The sequence below is a fragment of the Solea solea genome, chromosome 3, assembly GCF_958295425.1.
Source record: "Solea solea chromosome 3, fSolSol10.1, whole genome shotgun sequence".
In the NCBI taxonomy this organism is placed as follows: Eukaryota; Metazoa; Chordata; class Actinopteri; order Pleuronectiformes; family Soleidae; genus Solea; species Solea solea.
Window position 1 is genome coordinate 29,118,802 of NC_081136.1, and position 17,842 is coordinate 29,136,643.

Genomic DNA, 17,842 nt, shown 5'->3' on the forward strand with positions numbered 1-17,842 from the left:
GGCCAAAAATGTCATAGTATAGTATGTCGTCCAAAATGGGCCAAAAATGCCATAGTATAGCATGTCGTCCAAAATCACTCAAAAATGTCATAGTATAGTATGTCGCCTAAAATGGGCCAAAAACGCCATAGTATAGCATGTCGTCCAAAATTGGCCAAAAACGCCATAGTATAGCATGTCGTCAAAAATTGGCCAAAAACGCCATAGTATAGCATGTCGTCCAAAATGGGCCAAAAATGCCATAGTATAGTATGTCGTCCAAAATCACTCAAAAATGTCATAGTATAGTATGTCGTCCAAAATCTGCAAAAAACGTCATAGTATAGTATGTCGCCCAAAAGTATAGCATGTCGTCCAAAATGGGCCAAAAATGCCATAGTATAGCATGTCGTCCAAAATGGGCCAAAAATGCCATAGTATAGCATGTCGTCCAAAATTGGCCAAAAATGTCATAGTATAGCATGTCGTCCAAAATTGGCCAAAAATGCCATAGTATAGTATGTCGCCCAAAATGGGCCAAAAATGCCATAGTATAGTATGTCGTCCAAAATTGGCCAAAAATGCCATAGTATAGTATGTCGTCCAAAATTGGCCAAAAATGCCATAGTATAGTATGTCGCCCAAAATTGGCCAAAAATGCCATAGTATAGCATGTCGTCCAAAATGGGGTAAAAATGCCATAGTATAGTATGTCGTCCAAAATTGGCCAAAAATGCCATAGTATAGCATGTCGTCCAAAATTGGCCAAAAATGCCATAGTATAGCATGTCGTCCAAAATTGGCCAAAAATGTCATAGTATAGCATGTCGTCCAAAATGGGCCAAAAATGCCATAGTATAGTATGTCGTCCAAAATCACTCAAAAATGCCATAGTATAGTATGTCGTCCAAAATTGGCCAAAAATGCCATAGTATAGTATGTCGTCCAAAATGGGCCAAAAATGCCATAGTATAGTATGTCGTCCAAAATGGGCCAAAAATGCCATAGTATAGCATGTCGTCCAAAATTGGCCAAAAATGCCATAGTATAGCATGTCGTCCAAAATTGGCCAAAAATGTCATAGTATAGCATGTCGTCCAAAATGGGACAAAAATGCCATAGTATAGCATGTCGTCCAAAATGGGACAAAAATGCCATAGTATAGCATGTCGTCCAAAATTGGCCAAAAATGTCATAGTATAGCATGTCGTCCAAAATTGGCCAAAAATGTCATAGTATAGCATGTCATCCAAAATTGGCCAAAAATGCCATAGTATAGCATGTCGTCCAAAATGGGCCAAAAATGCCATAGTATAGCATGTCGTCCAAAATTGGCCAAAAATGCCATAGTATAGCATGTCGTCCAAAATTGGCCAAAAATGTCATAGTATAGCATGTCGTCCAAAATGGGACAAAAATGCCATAGTATAGCATGTCGTCCAAAATGGGCCAAAAATGCCATAGTATAGTATGTCGTCCAAAATTGGCCAAAAATGTCATAGTATAGTATGTCGTCCAAAATTGGCCAAAAATGTCATAGTATAGCATGTCGTCCAAAATTGGCCAAAAATGCCATAGTATAGTATGTCGTCCAAAATTGGCCAAAAATGCCATAGTATAGTATGTCATCCAAAATTGGCAAAAAATGCCATAGTATAGCATGTCGTCCAAAATTGGCCAAAAATGCCATAGTATAGTATGTCGTCCAAAATTGGCCAAAAATGCCATAGTATAGTATGTCATCCAAAATTGGCAAAAAATGCCATAGTATAGTATGTCGTCCAAAATCACTCAAAAATGCCATAGTATAGTATGTCGTCCAAAATTGGCCAAAAATGTCATAGTATAGCATGTCGTCCAAAATGGGACAAAAATGCCATAGTATAGTATGTCGTCCAAAATCACTCAAAAATGCCATAGTATAGTATGTCGTCCAAAATTGGCCAAAAATGTCATAGTATAGTATGTCGTCCAAAAATCACTTAAAAATGCCTTAGTATAGTATAGTATTTAGAGCGATATTCAAACAAAGCAGAGACTCACAAGCTGTAGTTTTATTATTTTATTGTTTGTCTTCCCCCAGTTCTTACAGTTCTTGCCTTTATTGAAGTGAAATTAAAGATTAGTCACTGCTGCATATTTTCAGCCTCTTCCTCACAGCACTGATGTTTATCTCAGCCTGCCTTTGGTCTTGCCTCTTCCTTTGGCACTGTGGAATCAGACAAAAAACATGTGTTGGCATGAAAAGATGCATTTAACAGATTTTTTGTATAGAAGTATGGACGTTCAGGTGTACCACCAAAGATTAAGAGCTTTTCATTTCTTTTGGATCCTGGTGGCAATACAGACAAAAATGGTCAAATAAAAAACTAATACTCTAGCATATATAATAATACATGTCCACACTCCTGAATATTGTCATTGTTTACCAGAAACATTTTATTCTCATCTCAAAAAGTCCTTGAATGTTAGATAAAAACAGGCCCTGAAATAAAATGTCCAAAGTTTTAATTTATGACGTAGGACACGGACAGTGAAGATTCTTGTCAAGAATAAAGGAAAGGACTGATTACAAACCCCAAAGTGTCCTGCTGTTAGAAGAGGGAAAAAAACCCACATCACACAGCCTTACCTTTGATACACCGTCAATGTTGTCTTTATAAACCTGGCTGTGCCTTTAAAATCTGATAAACCACAGTCTTATCATCTACTAACAGATGTAATATCTGATTTAAAATGCTGCAGAAACATCGACCAGATGTCTTATTGTTTCCGTGTTACCTTAAACTATGATGGAGTCAACATTTCTGTCTGAATTCAAAGACTGAACAGATCAATTTACAGATGTCCTTTTGAAACATTTTAACTGATACTGATGAAAGAAAATAGCATGTGGGGCGTTGTCTTCTACAAGGACAGTATTCATTCACCTGTCCTCATCATTCACCTGTGCTCATCACCATTCACCTGTCCTCATCATTCACCTGTCCCCATCATTCACCTGTCCTCATCAATAACCTGTCCTCGATATTCACCTGTCCTCACATTCACCTGTCCTCATCACATCATCATTCACCTGTCCTCACATTCACCTGTCCTAATCACATCATCAAGTATTGATTGGTTGCTTCAAATGGTGCATACTTTAATTTATATATACTGGCTGTAGCTGCACTAAGATACAGGTGTTTTTTTCACTACATTAAATACAAACTTCCTCAGCATCAAAGTAGTTTTACCTCGCGTCACTGCAGCCTGGGGTCGTCTCTCTCTGCACTGACCAGGTCTGGATTTCTGACCCTCCTGCACACGCACACACACGCACACACACACGGCAAATCTACACAAGCAGGAGGCTCACACTCCTCATTAAGCTTTACTTACAACTTCTGCTGCTCAGTGATTCGGATCTGGAGCAGATTGATCTGAAATTCAGGCCACATTCATTTTAGACAGTTGCCCTGAGGACAGCCTTGTATACATACATTTAAGCATTTACCTTTTCTGTAACTAAGAGTAGGTGAAGGATACTGTGTTCAGTTCTTCAGATGTAGTATACATTATTTCTCAATCACATCTAGAAAATACAAGAAACCTGTATGCAGTATTAAAATAAACTAGCGGCCCGCGGGCCACATATAGTCCCCCAATCGATTACATGCGGCCCAACACTTAATATCATGTTATAATGAAAACATGGCCCGCAACCTCCTCGAGGCACAGCTGCCAGTGAGGTGATGGAATACAGACAGAATATAATCCTAAAAATCATTGCTAGCAATATTTTTTTATAATAGTAATAATATGACATTTGGTTGCATTACATTCAACATTAAATAACATATAATATATGGTGTTTTAATTCCAGGTGTCCACGTTATTATTCACATTTTAAATTGATTTCTGATTTTGCGATTAAAAGATTAATTTTGCATATATGTTTTACTATATCAAACCAATCACTTTTATTTTGAAATTATGTGAAATATCACCATGAATATCTTTATTGTGATATCATGATGGAATATTGTATAATAATATCCTTTTTTTTCCTCTAGTCCGGCCCCTCATTGACCAGACTATACTCTCATTGGCCCCCGTCATTTGAAAGTGTCAAGTATTTATTGTGACCCACTCTTACACTTTAACATAACACAACATTGGCTCTCTTAAAAGTGGAGTGGAAACCTATTTAAGGTTGGTAAAACCAGTGTTTTTGCTACTATTTCAGGTGGACAAATATCTGCTGTATACACACAAACGCTCCCTCAGTCAGTTATACACTGGAGCTCCAGAATACTCCAGAATAAGTCAATGTTTTCATTGAAACCATTGTCACAAAAGTGGATTTATTCTTCCCCAGATGTATCAGTAAGATAAAATGATATTAACGTGTAATTTCATAAAACACTTACATCATATTTCTGTCTCTTCAGTATCTCCATAAGCTCAAACTTCTCCGACTCCAGTGTCATCAGCCACTGCCTCAGCTCACTGGCCTTATCCCTTTAACACACAACCCAGGAGGAGATCAGGAAACTCAGACAAAGACACTGGAAGTGTGGAGTATCTTCATTTCACTCACTTCACTTTGTCCTCGGTGAGATGATCAACGATGAGTGGCTTCCTCCTCTCGGCCAATATCTTCCTCTTCTTCTCTCGCTCCGTCTGCTTCTTCGCTCCCTTCTTGCCATCGTGCTGGACACGGAGAGCACAGGATATTAAAATTCGCTCAGTTCCCCTCAGTGTCCAAACACAACACTATATTTTTTACCATAACATAATATAGTTGGTGTTATTCTGTACAAACATGACCAAAAAAAGAAAATCCTCCAGGGTGGAGGTAAATCAAAACCTTTAAACTCAGACTTGCAAGTAAATTCCTTGACACTTTATTATAATATTTTATATTTAATCCTTTCTACCTTGTAGAGCAGTCAAGGTCTTCCATAACGTCTTATTGTATATCTACATATTTGTCTATGAACATAAATCCGTGACTGACCCTCTGTTGGGAGGTGCCATACTGCTGAGTTATGTTGGTAAGAGCCTTCTTCTTCTTGGCGTCGTCGTCCTGCTTCTTGCGCGCCTCCTCCAGCTCCTTCCGCTCCTTTTCTTCCTGCAGAACAGATTGTACAACACAATCAGGAGAAAGAAGAAACACCTGTTCACCCTTGAAAGACTCAGGTGACCTTTACAAGAGCTGCAAATAAATCCGTTCCCCCCGTGACAATAGGATTAATATTGATTTCACCGACATTTTTCTTTTTTTCCTTCTTTTCGCCTCTTGTGGGCAGTGGAAACAAACAACTTAATACAAAACGGACATTATCAGCTCTCAAGCTGACAGAGTGAAGCTGTTTCCATACTTATCTGGCTGCTGAATACTATGAAAGTCTGGGGATTTAAGAAAAATATGAAGAGATAATGTAAGTGGAGGGTTCAGTGTGTGGTGGTTGGTTCATTCTGGATGAGAATTAACAGCAGCTCATTATACTCTGACATCACAAATCACATGTTTATTACCTAACCAGTCAGAAACTAGAAAGACAGCCTGGTAAAGATTTGTTGTTTTAGCAATACTATAATGACCATAATACCATAATTATTTATTATAACACTTTATTCCAACACGTCCAAAAAATGCCGCAAACATGTATGTAGTTTTAAAATAATTAAATAAACTGCTTCTACAGGTTAAAGCGACAAGGATTTCGTTAACACTGAGTGTATCACAGACGTCACGTTCGCACAACTACAGTGTTTTTCTTAATTTTAAGTTGTTAATACACTATTTTAACATGCTGTAAACTGCCAGATATTGAAAGTTATTCAGGAAATATGGGCAAAGGCATTTAGTCACAGAACATTTTCTGGGCCTTTTATGGTTAAAATAAGCAAAAAAGAAAAGTCCACACCTACATTTCAAGGCTTAGGTGTTACTTGAACAATAACATGTGGAACCCTAATTAATATTCTTAGTAAACACCTATTACTATTTATTCATGACAAGTTTGCTAAGACCAACTTTCAGTCACATCATTTTAATCCAAATGCCAATCATCATATAATCTGACAGACATAAAAACAACAAAGAGTACTGTGTTCTTAATTAATTCACCAAAATATTTAAATTCACTCAAAGAAACCAAAAACAAGTTGAGCTGAAGGACACAAAAATGTTCTGTGTAGCAAAGAGTAACTTGGTGATAACAAAAGAAAACTGACTCAAATGCAGGAAATGACTCAGGTTTCTCTGCAGTACTTGACTCTAATGCAGGTTTTCAGTAAATGAAGGAGCAGGTGAAGCAAAGAAAACACAAAGGAGAAACGCTGGAGCACTATTTGAAAAAAACAGAAACTGGCAGGGAACAAAGGGGAACACTGAAGACTCGAGGCGGACATAACGAGACACAGGTGAAAACGAGTAGGAACAGGTGTGCGTAATTAAGGGAAAACACATGGGCAGGAAGTTCATCAAGACAAGACACAAACGGGGAAGAAAAGCTTCAAATTAAAACAGGAAGTATATTATTGAGTCCATTTTATCTTTTATGGCAAACCTTTTCAACAAAACAAGAAATATGTGACAGAAAAGTGAGGATTGAGCCAGGGTAGCTCAGTGGTTGGGGTGAGTTGTCTTTCAACTGGAAAGTTGTGGGTTCAATTCCTGACCCTGCTAGTGTATGTGTCCTTGAGCAAGAGACTTAACCCACGCAGCATGTGAATGGGTGAATGGCAAAACTATAGAAGAGACTAGAAAAGCGCTTTATACATACAGACCATTACCAACTCTTCTTCTGATTTTATTTGGTAGTCACGAGCAACAGAGAGAGTTGCTAGGAAATATAAATAAAGATCTGAATTTTGTAACAAAGTATTTGTACTTTGTTACATTACAACACCGAGTATCTGTCGCCTCCTGCAGCCACATGAGACTGCTCGCACATGTCCAACTCCCTGATTGTATTTCTGAAACTAGGTGGAACTGCAGGGCGCCAGTCATTTATTTGTTGTTTACGCCGTCAAGCCTTGAAAAGGATGCGATGACTGGCAATTACTCACAGCAACACGAGCCTGCCTCTCTTTCTCCAGCTCAGTACGGATCCTCTGCTGGTCGGCCCTCTCAGCACGACGCTTCTCCTTCACACACAGAAGCACAAACACACGCACACTCAGAAACACAGTGTAATTGTTGGATGGTGCATCACTCCAGCGGTCTGACGCTTCTTCTGGAAGACTTACGATCCTGTTAACAAGAGCGATGAGCTCCTGCTCGTCCTTCTTCCTCTGAATGAAATGGGCCTTGATGAGTGACTGCAGCTCAGTCAGATCCTTCTCCTGACGCTTCTTATGGATGTCCTGCAGACACACAGCCGCAGGTTTAACGTGATGTAGAGGAGGAACTCCACTCTTGACATCAAGTCATAAATCTTAAATCAGGACCTTTCAGCTCAATTTCAAGTGCGAGAGATGCAAATACAACCAGTTATTTGAATTCAAAGACTTCTGTAAATGTGTATATATATATATATATATACGCATGTATACATATACACATATATACATACACACATACATACATATTTACATACACAGACATACATATACACACATATATGTACATATAGACACATACACATATATACACACACACATTAAAAAACAAACTATATATAGTTATTATAGTTATATTTATTGTGCAAAAGTCAATTTTCAGTGTCCAATTAACCTAATCGTCAATTTTGCGTGTCATTATAGCGTTGCTAAAACAACATACCTAATGGTGGTCTTAGACTTTTGCACAGTAATGTACTTTTGCACGTGTGTTGCTTAAGAAGATATTTGAATATTTTAAAAGGTAAACACAATCCCCTTTCCTTTTTTCCCCTTATCTGTGCACTATAAATAGTTTCGCTTAAAGCCTGGAAAAGGGGGAAATGACCAGCTGGCCTTTTAAAAAAGTAAAAAAGACAGTCTCTGATACACCTTGTTTGTTTTGTTGCACAAAAACTGTACTAAAATAATAAGTAAAGTAAAACATATTAGATTGTATTAAATAATTTATGAAATAAAAAATTAATCACAATTAAAATCAAATGTTCCTCACATCAAATTCGACTTTTTCTCCCTCTGGTATCTTTGGCACACTGACAGATTGAGAAAACGACCTAAAATAAAAAAAAAACTGGGTTACAACATGAAGAACTTCACACCAGTTTGTTATGAACATTGTTTAAAAATAAAATGATAACAGACTTACTTTGGTTTGGGTTTGAAATCCTCTATTGCAGAATAAAGAGGAGACAATCACAGTTTAGGTTTCACTTCATCTTGTTTTCTTTCTTTTTTATAGAATTCCAAAAATCTACTACTAAAATTTATTTGATCTAGTTTTGCATTTAAGATTTAAATATCCTGGATAAATAAAAAAGGGCGTTGCTCACTGGGCCTGAATCTGTGATCTACACTGAGTGAACGATTATTCATCACTGACCTTCTGCAGTGGAACGACAGAAATCAAACTCTTTTTACGATGTACTGCATCAGTGAATAATTACTTACTCAATTGTACCGAATTGAACTGTACAATATGGGTTTTTTTTCTCTCTCTGTCCTATTCTGTTCTAAATCTATTATTTCCTGTCTGTAACCATTTCACGCATGAGGTCCAGTCCAGCTGTCAAATAATGAACAGCATGTGGAACAGAATCAGTGTCCTGGAATTCACAGTGTGCTACAGTGTGAGAGAGGGAATCTTCGTGGTGTCCTGAAGGATGTTTTTGAAATAAATCAGAGCCTTTTATGTGGAAGAGTTTGGTTTTGTCCCTCAACTCAATAATGATTATTAACTGTAATCACAAGGCCTCCCCGCAGCTCATCGTACCTTCATCTGGGGCCAGAGTCTCTGTGGCAGAACACATAAAGAATGTGTTATTGTGTTATTTTGCAGGCCGAATACAAATGTATTCATTCTTATTATTTTCAAATTTCACTCGGAGCAGAAATCTGCTTTATATATTCTGATGTGAAAAGGTTTCCTGGCTGTCGGAGGCAAGAAATAGAAAGTCTAAACTGTTTCTGTATGTCTTATCAGACTGGGTTTATGGTGGAGGTATATAATTCAAAGCCATGAAAGCTCTACCTTCAATTTTTGGAGGCAGTCTTTATAAAAAAAAAAGTATATTATCAGAATAGGCCTAAAGCACGAAGGGGAAAAAATAAGATAGCGGGGTATTTACTTACACCAGGCATGAATTCATCCATAACAGGGAATTGAAACAAGTAAAATGTACTATTACTTTTTTCCATAAATATAAGCTCTAACGTCGTCTTTCCCAAAACTAAATGATTATAAAACGTGAAAGTTTATTCACACTATAGGCATGCTGGTGTGTTACCTTCTTCTGCAGGTGCTTTGAGAGGGAAACATGAGGAGACAGTTGATCAGTGACAGAGATCGTGAATACAGACGACACCAAAGCAGGTATCTGTGGTTGATTCTTTTATGACAGGAAATGACTGACAATAACAAAAAAAAAAAGTCCTTACCTTCAGTATTCACCGGAGGTTCTGAAGTGGTGTGAATAAATAACAAAAAAATATAATTACATGCAACAATGAGAGAAACAGACTATGCAGCGGGATTAACGTGAATCAAAATGAGCTGTCTGTTACCTTCTTCTGCAGGCTCTGTGAGAGGGAGATGTGAGCATACAGTGGATCAGAGACAGTGATCAATGTAAGAACAAATTCAGACTCATCCATTAAAAACTGCAGGCAGGAAGTTGCTAAGAGAAAAACAAACTAACACCAGTGAAAACATTATAATTAGATGCAAAGACAAACAGGATATGCAGTGATAGGATTAACGTGAACGAGAAGATGGAGAGATTTACAGAATATTCAAATACACATGTACATGATCTTCTATAATGTCTTATTATACATCTTTTTTCTTTACATGATTATTTTGCTTTTATCTACTAAAATACACATGTTTGAAAAGAGAGACGACGTTACCTTCTTCTGCAGCTTCTGTGAAAGGGAGACGTGAGTCGATCGTGAGTTATGATCAGTGGGGGAAACAGACGACAGCTCATCAGTAATGGACACACAATAATGGTCCAGTCAAAAGTTAAAGAAAAACAACACGGCAGCAGGTGGTTGTGGTTGATTATTTTATAATATGATATGACAACAGAAAAAGTCTTTGCCTTCAGGTTCAGGAGGTTCTGATGTGGTGTGAGATAAAGATTCAATTAGAAAATAACAATAATAATAAAAAAACAAGATCACTGACAGACCTCTGAAAAGCTTTGTTACCCATTTTAGGGACCTGACATGTTAACATTGTGATCCACTGGATCTATTCAGATCTCTGGATCTGAATAGAACTTAAAGTGTTAATAGCTTTTAACATATTTTACATTTTGCAGGACAAAATTCATCCTGATCTGTTAAAATGTCGCTGAGATTTACACATCTAAACATGTTAAATTTAAACTGTGGCCAAATATGTAATGTGGACAGTGAAAATGTGACCATTGGGTAGATTCTTCCCAATGTTTAATAGGAACACACTCGAGTGTTGATCACCTGCCCATCCCCCCAAAAGAAACCCAGATTGCAAATATAATTAGATGCAACTATACGACAAACAGCGGGATACACATGAATGAGAAGATGGAGAGATTTAAATAATTATACATGTTTGAAAGGAGAGACTGTTGTTGTATGTGTTACCTTCATCTGCAGCGTCTGTGAGAGGGAGCCGTGAGCAGACAGTCGATCATGAATAATGATCAATGGAGGAAACAGACAACAGCTCATCAGTTATAGATGAAGAATAATGGTGCAGTCAAAACATTGGTGCAGAAAACTATTAAAAACACTATAGCAGTCAGGTACTGTATCTGTCCACTAACTTGGGGAAATTAGCTCCCAGGATAAATCTGAGGTGACAAGTCTCGACATTGTATTGGACCCAGATCTTAGTTTCCAGTCCCACATTAATAAGGTGAAAGTGTGAGCATTTATAAATCAAAAATATTCCCTACACTGACTCCCTGTAACATTTAGGTCCTCCTCCTTGTATACAAAGCACTACATGGGCTAGGACCAAGCTACATTGCTACTACCCTTAGATATCAGGGAAGCCAGCTCACTAAATATTTTTAAAAGACGACTTAATACTTATCTTTTTACTTAGCCTTCAACTAGCTAATTTCCTCCTATTTTTAGTGTATTTCTAAGTTGAAACAAGGTTTTAACATCTTGACTCTATCCTTTTCCCATTTTATTCCACCCTGTATTTTACAGTTTTATTTGCATCTTGTGTGTTTTATGTAGTTAAAACAGGCTTTTTTACTTTTGACTTTTCCTTTTCATTCCACCCTGTGTTGTGTTTCATTGTTGTATTTGTGTTTTAAATTGTATTTTCCTTCCATTTTGAAACACTTTGACCTGCAATCCTTGTATGAAAGGTGCCATACTAATAAAGTGTATTATTATTATCATCACTATTACTGTATCTGTACAGTGCCTGGTTATTATTTTCTAATTTTCTAATGGAACAGGACAACAAAAAAGGTCCTTACCTTCAGGAGGTTCTGTAGTGGTGTGAAAAATAAAGATTCAGTTAGTAAAAAATTATTTAAAAGCAAAAGTGAGACTTCAACAGTACATGCAAGAGGATTAACATGAATGAGATGATGAAGAGGTTTGAAAGATTAGTAGTAAGTTTTTTCTCTCCTTGCAATTTTGCAACTTTGTCTGAGCATGTCCCAGTTTCCACAGAGAGGGAAAATCTCATTTTGCAATGAATTAATTCACTGCTAACTCAGCAGGCAGCTCGGTGGCAGCCAGACACTGCAGTGATTAGTGAAATCCTAAATATAACTCTGATGTAGGTAAATGAATAGTGCTGAAGCAATGTTTGCACATCAGGCAGAAGGAGTGGTGTAAACTGTCACATGGCAAAAAAAAAGAAAAGAAAATTACCTTCTACTTTAGGTGTCATTTCTTCTGTAGAACAAGAACAAAAGACAGACTTATTAAACCAAAACCTGTCATTGTTGGCCCGAAACATGACAAAAGACGACACACCCCGCCAATGTGGAACACACAAAGGCATTATTTACGGACACAAACAATTCATACAAACCATCCCCTTTTCCCAGCGTCGCCATGACTGAGCGAGAAAAATATGGATTAGTGGATCAGTGAGATTCTGGCAAACAGCTTGAGGCTGGGATTCGGTCAAACTCCGAACACTGCGATTTCAGTCTCTCAGGATTCACTGAAACCCCACTGTTGCTGTCTGACATTCATTCTGCACAAAGCTCGAGCAGCGAGTGATTTCTGATGACAAACTGAGCCTGTGAGCCGTTTGTAACGTTTTCGTATCCCAACATGCAACAAGAACAATGGGGGGGAAAACATGTAATTTTTTGTTTTTTGTGTTTTTTTTGTCTGTCTCGTTAAGTTGGTGTCAGTCAGTGCAAATGAAAAAAAGTATCAATAGATCATGGCAGTATTGAAAACAACATCAAAACTACTCGTTCTGCAGTAAAACAGTCGTCTGGTTTACAACCCAGTGAGCGGCGTATGATTATGAGGCAGGAAAAGAGACAAAAAAATACAGTCTGCTAGAATTTGTATTCCTAGTATTACATTGTTTTGGTGAAATATGGGACTGTTGATGTTGCCACATCTGAACAACACATTCTTTCGGTCAAAGTTAAGAGAGAAAATACCAGCTATTTGTGGACATTTGCAGATCATATTAAACCATGTCTCTATTGCGAGTGACAAAGAGCCGACGTGCAAGCTAAATGGAACTCAGCCGTCGTTAACTCGATCATTTGCACCTGTGCTGTGTCACACTGTGACCTGTCAAAATGGCTGCCACGACGCTCCATTTAGACCTTTTTATGATAATAGAAACATGCGAGGAGACTGCTCATGACATTGGAAATGGAAATAGCCACCAGATGTATCTGAAATGACCTGGGATTAACATGAGGACACAATATGTCATCTTTACACTATAAAACAGATGAGACATAACATAGAATATGGTGATTTGGGAAACCAGTGGGAGGAAACCAGAGAACCCAGAGGAATCCCGTACACACGGGGTGAACATAGCAAAGTCCATGTCGGAAGGCCCTTGTTTCGACCGGATTGAGAACCTGGATCTACTTGCTGCAAAGGCAAGATATATAACTTGATACAATTGTTGTATGTCTGCTCCTGGTCTCTCTCTTCTATCTCGACCTCACCTCCTCCCTCTTGTCTCTGTCCCCCTTTTTCCTTTCACCCCAACCTGACTAGGCAGATGGCTGCACATCTTCTTTGAGTCATCGACTGTTAAAAGGGAGTTTTTTTCCCTCCACTGATGCCTATAGCGCTTGTTCATTCGCTGCTCTCTATAATATTGTCTCTGCACAGAGCCTTGAGATAATGTATGTTGTGATTTGGCGCTATACATATAAAACTGAATTGAATCTGTAGCACAACCCTGCTTGTTTTATATTTGTTTATCTCCTTTGTGGTCTTATTCTGATAGTTCTTATCTTTTTGTATGGTCTGTATTTATATAGCACTTTTCTTGATGACCACTCAAAGCTTGGTGCAGTCTACACTACATTTTTTGCCATTCAACCATACTTTCACACAGCACATCACATCATACCCATACTGCCGTCGGGAGCAACGTGGTGTTAAGTGTCTTGCGGAGCTGGGAATTGAACCCACAACCTTGAAAGACAACTCACTCTACCACTGAGCTACCGTCATCTATCACATGCATCGCCATCTACTGAACGTCATAGGTGCAAAAAAACCGATGTGAAGTCAAACTTAACTTGACAGCCACTTTAGAAAACCTTCATGCAATGTTCATCAGGACATTAAACCGCACAGATGTACAACTGCTAAAAATGGGATTGAGCCTTGCTTTGCCTCAAAAGTGACATTTATAGTACATGAGTCGACCTCTCAGCATTGACAAATGAAGTGCGTTAATATTCTGACAGAAAACACATCCAGCTGTCACACTGTGGCTTTCATCGCTGACAGCACACACTGTAAGAACAGCGCACACACACACACACACACACAGAAAGCCGTGCACAAGTCCTTACCTTCCTCTTGAAAGGTTTCTACCTCTGAATAGACATAATCAGGTCAGCTACATCTACCGGTGGAAGCTTGGAAGTGACGATTTTTTGAAAACAGTAAATGCTTTAAAGCCATTACTTACCCACCTCCCTGAAAAGAAAAGAAATAAAGATATTAAACTTGTGCACCAGTAAGTGAAAATAAGCTTGCGTGCATTTTAAATACTTACTGCATCACTGCCTCGATGTCTTCTTCAGACATTGTGGATTAATGACCTAAATTAAGAAGGAACACAACAGACCATCAAAATCAAAACCTCTGAATACAAGAGACACTCGAATGAATTCTGTTGTTGTTTGAGTTAGTGGCAGAATTGTATTATCTTAGTGAGACTAGTAAAAAGACTCTCTCTTTTTTGTTTTTAAATAATTAGCACTCACATTCAATTTTATATTATACTTGATGTGATTTGTATTGTTGTTTGGCAGCTGCATATTTCCCTCTTTATCTTATCAACTGTTATGAGTTCTTGATTTATTTCCCTTGGACAGATGGTTTTTATCACCCATCTCCTCTTTTATATCAAACAGCCAAATAAAAACCTACATGAAAAAAAAAAAAGGGTGGGGGAAAAAAAAAACCTTGGCTACATGACGGTGCATAGAATTTGAGAATATTCGACCATGGGCAAAACGAAGCAGAAGCCCAGGGCTTTAAACAGCTCCAGGCCTAATCCTCAGCCATTTCCTCTTGGCACTGATCAAGGCTGCAGGAGTCTGCACAGCACTCAAATGGCCAGGATCGCACCACTTCTTCAGAGACGTTCTGACGCAAACTCAAGCTGCGCGCCAGCTTTGATATGCACACTCGGAAACAATTTTCCAGGTGCTCGAAAAACTTCAAAGAGACTCGGTGCACTCGAGGTATGTCATAACAATTGGGCTTTAGTCTGGTGTTCACGCAAACGCAACATCTTTTATCCTCAGTCTCACAAAAACGCCTCGTTTGTACGCGACACGACCGACATTTCTGTCGTCAGTTGGAGCCGTTATTCTCACGTTAATGATGTCGTACGTGAACTCTTGGACTTGGACGTTGAAAGAAGTGGCGGGAAAGAGTTGCATGATGAGAAATGTAGGACGCAGCTTTCTTTGGAGTTAAATGTGTAGCATGATTAAAAGGTGCTGCTGTTTGGAAAGGTATTTTTAAATAGACGAGATAACACATTTTAATTTGCATCGATTAAGATTTATATTATTATTTATGTTACAGAGTATCCATTTATTTATTAATTTATGTTCAGTTTAACTTGGTTCTTTTCTGTGTTTTTGTTTGGTCGTTATCTGTGTATTTCAAGTTGTTTAGTCAAATTATTATGATAATTATTTGAAAGAAGTGGCAAAAGAGGGTCAAAACACTTTTTGAGTTGCATAATGGGAAATGTAGGAGTTAAATGTGTAGCATAAGGATTAAAAGTCAAGATATTGCAAGCGCTGCTGTTTGGTAAATTAATAAAAAAAATTTAATGCTGGATATTTGTTAGTGGATTGACAGGGACAAGATATCACATTTTAATCTGTAGTGATAAAGATTTATATTATAGTATCCATTTATGTATTAATTTATGTTCTTTCCTGTGTTTTTGTTTGCCGATTTGTCTGTGTGATGATTTCAAGTTGTTCATTAAATTTTTTTTAGTATTATCAGTAATAGCCCTAATGAATGGATTAAAGGATAAACGTATAATATAAATAATATATATATATATATATATATATATATATATATAATAAGTTAATAATAATAAACTTTCAAATCACATAAAAGATGCTTTAGCTTGGCTTCCCTTCATGCCTCTGTGTGAGTCATTGATCTTACATTATAACTCTTCTGTTCTTCTTATTCGTAATTGCTAAAAAAAATACCTTCTCCATTAATCTGTCCTCCAGCTTTAGTAAAGTAAATATAAATACAGACTAGTCAGTCAGACCTTTAAACAACAACAACAACAACAACAACAACAATGGAGTCTATCGAGGTCAAGGTCAAGGTGACAGGAATAGCTTTAATGAGGCTGCACTTGAGTTGTGTTGCCACTGGGTTCCTTACATGTGAGGGCATGACTGGGCACTACAGTCCCTCAGACCATGTGCTTGTAAATCGGCAGATCATAAAAGCCGGTGTCAGTGGGGCAGAGCAGTGGGGGAGAGCTGGGGCTCTATTTATATATAAAAAAAATATATATATATATATATAATAGAGTGTGCTTTTGAACAGGTGTTGAGTTACTCCTCTATTCAATGGCTTTGGCTCACCTCGACGTACTCACAGTAAATCTGTGCACTGCATGGGACCGAGTTATTTTTGTCAGCTGCTGGTTGGGGAATATAGATATATCTATATATACATATATATTGTAATGATATGTCATATGTCACATATTCTTCATCACAGAGGCATGTTTTATTTATAAAAAGGAATATATTTGATATGTTGATTGAATGGGTGACGCTGGGATATGAGATCCACTTCCAAAATCTTTCTCCGCCAGTCATTTCAAAAGCAGCAGCTGCACATTCAGTCTTCACACACCATATTTCACGCCGTCCCTGCATATGGTTACTGCACAAAAGTCCTGCCACTGGCAAAAATTCTGTTACATCTCTTCTCAAATTCAAACACTGCGGTGCATAGGGTTGTTACTCGTTTCATCAGATCAAGGCAGCCGACGTCAGAAGAGAAATGTGAAGGAGAAGGAGGCAGAGAAGGAGAAAGACAAATACCATCTGGCTGAGGGAAAGCACTGACTGGAAAACCCAAAAAGAATCCACAGTGTATGTGGGCTGTCATGGCTGGGGTATTAAATGTGTATTTGCTTTAATGCATGTGGTCAGTCCACCGTCTGGCTGAAACGGTGGAATAACACACAGTCTGACAGTGGCAGGAATGTTGCGGCTGCTGCTTTCAGCATTAGGCGGCATTAAGTCAAAACCCAAAGCATGTTACAAACACGACATTCTCGGCGCACAGCTTAGCACCTTCTTCACCAGTGTGCACTGCTCGGATCAAGGACAAGCCGTCATAAAAAAAATCTTCGGAGTCGACTAAAGCCAATTCAATACAGCATTTGTATGAGGAACAGCTCCTCGTTAGATCATGCTGAGGGGTTTGTGGATTTATCAGAACGGCTCACTTGAGCTTTTGTCAGATTTATCCAGATTTATTTGACATGTTTTGATTAAAAAAAAAAATGAAAAACTTCAAATAAGATGCAAAGGATGACACTCATGATCTTACCTCCTGAATGTCCCAGAGGAAAGTATGATCAGCAACTTCAGGTCTTATCTTCACACATCCACACAGAGACAAGTTTAATCATCCACCCCGCCAAAAAGCATACTTAATACACCCCTATGTGTCATGTGACCACATATCTTTTCCACCAGTGGGTAGGGTTGTCAGTTCTATTGTTGGGGTCAGAAAGAAAGATGAGTTATACCTGGAGTGGAATGCTGCCTTCAAGAGTTGTCCCTCAGCATCTGTTTCTCTCCAGGCCTGAAATTGGAAATACAGTTTAACTTGTTCCACATCAAATGGGGTTTTTTGGGCCAAGAATACGATTGATCTCCAAAAGTTATTTTGCAGTTGTACAAACTACAACCTACAAAAAAAGGGATGCTCTGTGCTTACGAATCAAAATGAGAATTGGCATTTGGCATGCGATCATACATTTATG

At 38.1% G+C, this 17,842-nt stretch overlaps 1 protein-coding gene and 1 long non-coding RNA gene across 4 annotated transcripts; both read right to left on the reverse strand.

Annotated features, from left to right (window-relative positions):
* Positions 1–2,026: 2,026 nt before the first annotated feature.
* On the reverse strand, positions 2,027–9,369 carry tnnt2e (troponin T2e, cardiac). Of its 3 annotated transcripts, none has more exons than XR_009239856.1 (10): positions 8,867–9,368; positions 8,243–8,264; positions 8,090–8,150; positions 7,225–7,341; positions 7,045–7,122; positions 4,985–5,098; positions 4,565–4,677; positions 4,395–4,485; positions 3,219–3,404; positions 2,027–2,188 (listed from the first exon to the last, which is right to left on the reverse strand). XR_009239856.1 is itself a non-coding variant. In XM_058623623.1 (10 exons), exons 1-10 carry the CDS (start codon positions 8,901–8,903, stop codon positions 2,149–2,151), a joined length of 714 nt encoding a protein of 237 aa, XP_058479606.1. In that variant the 5' UTR covers positions 8,904–9,367; the 3' UTR covers positions 2,027–2,148. The 3 variants fall into 3 exon arrangements, 2 of the variants coding, with proteins under 2 accessions (XP_058479606.1, XP_058479605.1); XM_058623623.1 differs by having other exon boundaries at positions 3,364–3,404; positions 8,867–9,367; XM_058623622.1 differs by lacking the exon at positions 3,219–3,404 and having other exon boundaries at positions 8,867–9,369.
* A 1,614-nt stretch (positions 9,370–10,983) lies between these two features.
* On the reverse strand, positions 10,984–17,589 carry LOC131456288 (uncharacterized). The gene is made up of 4 exons (XR_009239900.1): positions 17,404–17,589; positions 14,336–14,381; positions 11,983–14,256; positions 10,984–11,591 (listed from the first exon to the last, which is right to left on the reverse strand). It is a non-coding gene; the product is annotated as an uncharacterized LOC131456288 (long non-coding RNA).
* Positions 17,590–17,842: the final 253 nt, after the last annotated feature.

Coding starts and splice junctions, on each gene's coding strand:
- tnnt2e (XM_058623622.1), bottom strand. CDS start 8,903: ATGTGTTCTGCCACAGAGACTCTGGCCCCAGATGAAG. Junction 8,151..8,242: donor GATTTCAAACCCAAACCAAA/GTAAGTCTGTTA, acceptor TTTTTATTTTAG/GTCGTTTTCTCAATCTGTCA. Junction 4,678..4,984: donor ATGGCACCTCCCAACAGAGG/GTCAGTCACGGA, acceptor CTCCGTGTCCAG/CACGATGGCAAGAAGGGAGC.